The 7,157-nt window shown below is 48.7% G+C and overlaps 1 protein-coding gene and 1 pseudogene across 2 annotated transcripts in view; both read left to right on the forward strand.

Annotated features, from left to right (window-relative positions):
• Positions 1–7,157, forward strand: part of Elmod3 (ELMO domain containing 3) — a 109,774-nt gene that overhangs the window by 39,919 nt on the left and 62,698 nt on the right. The window contains exon 1 of one of the 2 annotated variants that reach the window (XM_026787989.1): positions 4,291–4,455. The exons of the other annotated variant lie outside the window; for it this stretch is intronic. Within the exon in view, the coding sequence (XP_026643790.1) occupies positions 4,402–4,455 (54 nt within the window). The 5' untranslated portion in view covers positions 4,291–4,401. Of the gene's footprint in view, positions 1–4,290; positions 4,456–7,157 lie in introns of those variants that run through there. 2 annotated transcript variants of the gene reach the window in all.
• Positions 1,070–2,760, forward strand: LOC101989130 (annotated as a pseudogene).

Here is a 7,157-nt window from a genome sequence, read left to right on the forward strand (position 1 = left end):
CTCAACAGCTCTCCTCTCAGGAGCAGATGCTCCAGAGAGATGCCATGCTCCCCTCGCCTGGCTAGACGCATGTGATGAAGCTCCGACCCAGTATAGACGTAGGCTAGAATCTCCCTGGTAAACCACCTTGTGGGCTACAGCAGATTATTAGAGATGGGCTAGTCCAGGTGAGAGAGTTAGCCTAGAAGAGGCCAGGTAGAAATGGGCCAAGCAGTGATTAAATGAATACAGTTTGTGTGTTGTTATTTCGGGGCATAAGCTAGCCATGCAGCTGGGGTGCTGGGAACGCAGCCCCACCGCTCATATTACTACAAGAAGACTGTCTCAGTTTGACACAATCATCTGGTGTGACAGGCGTCCATGATGTCTAGTCCCTCGTGACTGTGATGTGATCTTTGTCCTGCCCTAGTCCTGGACGACATGAGATGAAAGGCATAGAGCAGGGCGAGAGTTCTCAGCTTTCCACAGCGTTGTCCCAGCCTTGAGAAGCAGAAGCAAGCCTCAGCTACATAGCAAGTCTGAGGCCAGACTGAACTGCATCTCCACATCCTGTTTGTATATCCACATCCCTACGTCAGAGAGAGAGAGAGAGAGAGAGAGAGAGAGAAGAGGAGAGGAGAGAGAGATGCTCATCAGCTAAGAACATTTGTTGCCCTTGCAGAGGACCAGGATTGAGCTCTCAGCACCTGCATGGAAGCTGACAGGCATCTGTAGCTCCATCTCCAGTTGATACCCTATGGATCTGTGCATACATGATAGACAGACACACCTGCATGAATACAAATAATAATTTCTAAAAATTGGGTGTGGTAGTGTGGTATAATTACAGTGTTATGACTGTGGAGACAGACAGATCTCTGAAGCTCACTGGCTGGCCAGCCCAGCCTGCTTGTTGGATTCCAGGCAGCAGTCCCTGTAGGGGCTGCCACCTTCCGCCCACCCCCACCCAGCAGCTTGGTGCCACCTAGGGCCGCCATCTGTTTTCGGCTCGAAGAGGCTCCTGACGGGGAGGCAGCAGCCGGCCAGGCACTCCTAGGCGTTCGGTGGCCATGGTGGCAGAGGCGTCTCCATGGGGCTAGCCGTGGGCGTCCGTGGCTGTAAGACCGCTTCCACCGTTCTAAGGAGACAGATGGTGCTCAGAGTTCCTGGATAGCTTGCCTGGTGAGGAGCTGGCAATAGTTTAATTCCATCTCTAGATTTCTTGTGTAGGCACTTCGAGAACCATGAAGAGTTTTAAGAAGGAAGAGTTTCCCCGGGCGGTGGTGGCGCACGCCTTTAATCCCAGCACTCAGGAGGCAGAGGCAGGCGGATCTCTGGGAGTTCGAGGCCAGCCTGGTCTACAAGAGCTAGTTCCGGGACAGGCACCAAGCTACAGAGAAACCCTGTCTCGAAAAACAAAAAAAACAAAAAAACAAAAAAACCCCAACAAAACAGAAGAAGGAAGAGTTTGACCACCATATCCTCGACAAAGGCATTACAGCCAAGGACATTCTGGACCAAAATATTCCGGAAGTTTGTTCCTCTGATGACAAGGATGCTTTCTATGTCCAGAACCTGGAGCACATTCTGAGGAAACATCTAAGATGGCTAGAGGCTCTTCCCCGCGTCCCTCCCTTTTATGCAGTCAGAGGTAATGACAGCAGAGCCATAGTGAATACTGAAATCTACCGGTGCAGGGCCCCGGGTGCCTCCAGAGAGGATTATCTATGCAAATCCTTGTAAACAAGAGTCTCAGATCAAGGATGCTGCCAGCAGGGAGTCCAGATGAGGCCATTTGACAGTGACATTGAGCTGATGAAGGTCGCCAGAGCACATCCAAAGGCAAAGCTGGTTTTGCGGATTGCCACCGATGATTCCAAAGCAGTTTGTCACCTCAGTGTTAAGTTTGGTGCCACACTCTAAACCAGCAGACTTCTTTTGGAAGAGGCAAAAGAACTAAATATTGATGTCATCTGTGTCAGCTTCCATGTGGGGGAGTAGATGTGATGCCCACTGTGTCTTTGGCATGGGAACAGAAGTTGGTTTCAGCATGTATCTGCCTGATGTTGGTGGTGGCTTTCCTGGATCTGAGGATACGAAGCTTAAATTTGAAGAGATCACCAGTGTGATCAACCCAAGTCTGGACAAGTACTTCCCCCTAGACGCTGGGGTGAGAGTCATAGCCGAGCCAGGCAGATACTGTGTGGGTCAGCTTTCACACTGGCAGTCAAAATCATTGCCAAAAAATGGTATGGAAGGAGCAGACAGGCTCTGACGATGAAGATGAGTCAAATGAGCAAACCTCCATGTACTATGTGAACGACGGTGTGTATGGACCAATTAACTGCATTCTGGATGATCGTGCACATGTGAAGGCCCTGCTGCTGAAGAGACCCAAGCCAGATGAGAAGTATTACTCGCCCAGCATCTGGGGACCAATGTGTGATGGCCTTGATCGGAGTGCGGTAACCTGCCTGAAATGCATGTGGGTGACTGGATGCTCTGGGAGAACATGGCTGCATACAGTGTTGCCGCTGTGTCTTCTTTCAATGGTTCCAGAGGCCTTCTATCTACTATGTAATGTCGAGGCCAATGTGGCAACTCATGAAGCCGATCCAGAGCCTTGGCTTCCCACCCGAAGTGGAGGAGCAGGATGTTGGCACTCTGCCCATGTCTTGTACCCAGGAGAGCGGGATGGACCGTCACCCAGCAGCCTGTGCTTCCTCTAGTATCAATGAGTGGATGCCATTCTTGTGGCTCTTACCTGCAAGTTTAGCTTGAATTAAGAAATCTGGGGGGACCATTTAACTTATTTCCTGCTAGTTTTGGAATGGCTTTGTAAGAGTAGGGTGGGCACGGGTGCAGTGTGTAAGGCGGGTCACACTTAACTGTGTTCCTATGGAAACTGAATATTTGTTTTACATGGATTTTTTTTTATCACTTTTCAGACATGATACAAACGTGTGCCCCTCAGCTGCTAAACAAGCGTTTGTAGCTTGAGTATTTGGCAGAATGGGCCAAAAACTAATGTTGTGACCCATTTTGGAAATAAACTATCTTGAAATAATTGGGCATCAGGGAATGTTTGCAAGTGTCCCTTAAAGAAGGTGCACACTTCCTGCACAGCCTGCTGTAGCCACAGCACAACAGAGAAGGAAAGAGTGGAAGGGGCGGGGCCACGCTCTCTACACACAGCATCAGTCCGCTTAGCCAGCCCTGAGTGTGTGCACCTGGCTGTGAAGTCGGTGCCCAGAGCCTGTTAGTGAGGAATGCCATCCGTCTAGTGACCTGATGTCTTGGCCACATCTCAGGCTCTTGGAACCTTGCTTGCAAAAACCTGGAATGTTCCTCAACCCTTGGCTTGGCCTGCATCACTACCTAGTAACGAGTTGGAAGTATCCTACAGCACTTGGCAACAAACTTCCTGTAATAAATACAACAGCAACTAAAAAAAAAAAAAAGAAATAAAAGAAAACCTAAACTGAACAGACCGTGAGGTACAAGCGCTGAGCTTGTCCTTTTAATCCTGTCACACATGGGTGTACACCTGCACACACAGGAACACGCAAGCATGTGTGCACACATAAGGTGAGCTGGAGAGGTAGCTCAGAGGGAGAACAATAAGTTGGCATGCATGAAGCCCTGGATTTGATTCCCGGCTCCACATCTACACATGCGGGCACATAGGCACACACACAGTCTCTCCCAACAGAGTTGCTCATTTTGGTTTAGCAAGGTTTCAATACATCTTTTCATTTTGAGTTTTTCTGTCCCTCTGGGGAACAGTCCTAGATTCGTAAGCCCCAGAGCTCCTCCTGGGTCTAGCACCTGACCAGAGCCAGAGCTCTTCAGTAAAGTGTAACCACCAGTCAGCATCAACCCCATAAGCCAGCTAGGTCTCAGTGAGATCATGGACAGAAACAGACACCACTAATTAGGTCAGTGCCACTGCCAACTAGACGGTCATAGTCCATCCCCAACCCCCTCCAGGCCCCTGTATGTCCCATCCAGTCCTGCACTGTGGGCAGTAAGCAGTAGTCATCTGGCTAAGCATCCTGTGTATTTAGAATAGATTCACAGTTGATAGAAGATTTTAAAAGTCTTTTCCTCCTTTAATAGATGCATAACTGGATGATGGAGCCAGATTTTTCTTCTTTTCCCTGCCCCGCCCCACCGCTATTTTCCAGAGTGAAGCTTCACAGTCCCCAGGGCTCCGTTCAGGACTCACAGAAACCTCCTGCACCTTGGTGATGGCACAAAGGGACTGTTTGCTTCCTTGTAGCCTGAATGGCTGCCAAGAAGGAAGGCAGAGGTAGAGCACGTGGGCCCGCGGCTCTCCTGGGAGCTTTGGAGCTCAGACCATCGAGTCAAACCCTTTCCAGAGCCTGAGGACAGGCTCCTCTGAACCAGTGATCTTGAGGCATGAGCGAGAGATCTTGCTCTGTTGGGACTGAGAACAAACTACGAGATGGACAGGTGAGCGCTCCTGCTCGGAGAAGGAGGTGCTGTTTGGGGGCTGCACGGTTAATGAGACAGACAGTGTGGAGTTTTAGAAATATTTAGAAGAAATGATCATATATCTTCATTCTTGGAGATCATAGGCTGAAGGTGTAGTTTAGCAGTAAAGCAATTGCCTAGCGTGCCTGCAGCAGTACGTTCTATTTCCAGGATCAGACAGACAGAACAGGCAATTCTAAGCCACAATGGTGGGACATCTGTGATGCTAACACTTGGGAGTTGGAGACAAAAGGATCAGAAACTCTAGGTCATCCTCAGCTACAGTATGAGTTCAAGGTCAGCCTGCGCTCAAGTGATCCAGTCTCAAAACCAGAAGATTCTCACCACATGTAGGTGATTTCTTGTTTCCTGGGAGATTTAAAGATTCTTGTTTCCGAGCCGGGTGGTGGTGGCGCACGCCTTTAATCCCAGCACTCGGGAGGCAGAGGCAGGCGGATCTCTGTGAGTTCGAGGCCAGCCTGGTCTACAAGAGCTAGTTCCCGGACAGGAACCAAAAAGCTATGGAGAAACCCTGTCTCGAAAATCAAAATAATAATAATAATAATAAATAAATAAATAAATAAGTAAATAAATAAATAAAGATTCTTGTTTCCTCTTGCTTGGGTTGGGGAATGGCCTGGTGTCTGAAATTCCCTAAGAAATGAGTATTGCTTCAGCTGACATTAGTTAATTAAGTACTCTCCTCATTGGCTATCACTGGCTTCGGCTCCCATTTTACTTAGCTTTGAAAATTTATTTACATATGTATGTATTTATTTAATGTGCATTGGTGTTTTTTTCTGCATGTGTGTCTGTATGAGTGTGTCAGATCTTGGCGTTCCAGAGACTTGTGAGCTGCCATGAGGATGCTGGGAACTGAACCTGCATCTGCTGGAAAAGCAGTCAGCGTTCTTGATCGCTGAGCCATCTCTTCAGCCTCCTTAGTTTATTTATTTATTTTTTATTGCTGTGACAAACACCATTACCCAAAGGAGAGGAAGGAGTTTAGTTCACCTTAGAGCTGGCAGCCCATCCCTGAGAAAAGTCAGGGAAGGAACCTGGAGGCAGGAACTGACACACAGTCTTAGAGGAACACTAATGCTTACTGACTTGCTCCTCGGGCTCGCATTCAGCCTTCAGCCTGCTTTGTTATACCTCCCAGGACCTCTCGAGCAGGCGTGCACTGCCCACAGTGGCTGGGCCCTCCATCATCAACTGTTACTCTAGAAAGTATCAGTCAGATAGACTGGCATTAAGGAAGCTTCCCACGGTGCCACCTCTGCTATATGCTAAGTAACTGAGCTACATTGCCTCCTTGTCACCCAGCCAGAATTTCTCCCTGGTACCTGTCAAGCTCCTCTATCTGTCCTTCAGTTTCTTAAATCATCTGAAAACTCCACACTGCTAACTAGAACATTTTTCTTGTCACAGATCCTCCCACCCCCCTTTCAAAAAACCTGAGTATACTCTCCATTAATTTTCAGGAATCACCTGAACTGGTTCTCCTGACATTTTCTAATACCAGGATTGGGAACATGGATCTTTCCAGAATGTGTGCCCTGGTCTGAAGCTTCTGTCTGGAGTTGTATTGTCGACTAGATTCCTTGGCTTCATCATTCAGGCCACACTCCCTGCTGCCTCTGCCTTCATCATGTCCTCTGTATTCCAGCTTCTCCTGGTGCTCTTGGTTAGTTTTCCCCTCCTTTCGGCTCACTCAGGTGCTTGTGTTTTGAAGGACTCAGCTCACAGGCTTATATTCCTTCCTAGCTTCCCCAGTGGATCGGCTCTTCCCACTGCACACTGATAGCTCCTTCTGTCTGCCTCATCTTGATCTCCAGCATGACTTGTTCTGACATCACTGTGATCTCCGCAAGAAAATTAAGCCCTGAGAATCAGCCATTGGTGTCTTATCTGCCTAGTATGGGTAACACCCTCCACCTCAGCCCCGCACCCCACCAGGAATTTGGGGGTCAAATTTCCTGTTGGAGGTGTGTCTGAACCTGGAGCTCATACAGTTCTTCCTAATCACAGGTTGCTGTGACCTTACAATTGTGAACTCTTGCTCTGGAAAGGCAGGACTTAAGATAGATTTTCAGGAACCAAGATGGACAGCGAGAAGACAGACACATGACATATTCCCAGGGTCCACAGAGCCTCTCCCTTTGGACTGCTGACAGTGTTCCCTGTGCTGGCAGACACAACGGGATTTCTCTCACTTGAAAAGCTGCACTGGAAGGAGATGACTCCCACACAGAAAGTCATTTGAGGTTGTCTTCTATAGGTAGACCACTTGAAGCATGTTTTTCTAGACTGTGTGGATGGTGCTGGCCCAGCTGAGGCGTCCACACCAGGGCTGGGCTCGCCTATGGAAGCACACGGAGTCTCAAGCAGTGCTCCCGTAGACTATTCTCAGATCGCTTTCTGCTCAGTTGCTGAAGGGCAGTTTCGTAATGGGAACCTGCTTGTCATAGATGCTAATAGTTTGTTTTCTGCTATGGATTACAGAAGCCACTTCTGGACCAAACAGCTAACTAAACGTGCTAAGATGTTTTCCCTGGAGACAGAGCTCTGTGCTCTGAAGAACTCCCCTGGTAGTGACGCTCGCTCTTCTCTCTTCTCCAGGGCCTGGCGTGCTTTGCACATGTTCTGAGCCATTTGAACGAGGAAGGGTTTTACCGGGC

Source organism: Microtus ochrogaster, assembly GCF_000317375.1.
Source record: "Microtus ochrogaster isolate Prairie Vole_2 chromosome 14 unlocalized genomic scaffold, MicOch1.0 chr14_random_3, whole genome shotgun sequence".
In the NCBI taxonomy this organism is placed as follows: domain Eukaryota; kingdom Metazoa; phylum Chordata; class Mammalia; order Rodentia; family Cricetidae; genus Microtus; species Microtus ochrogaster.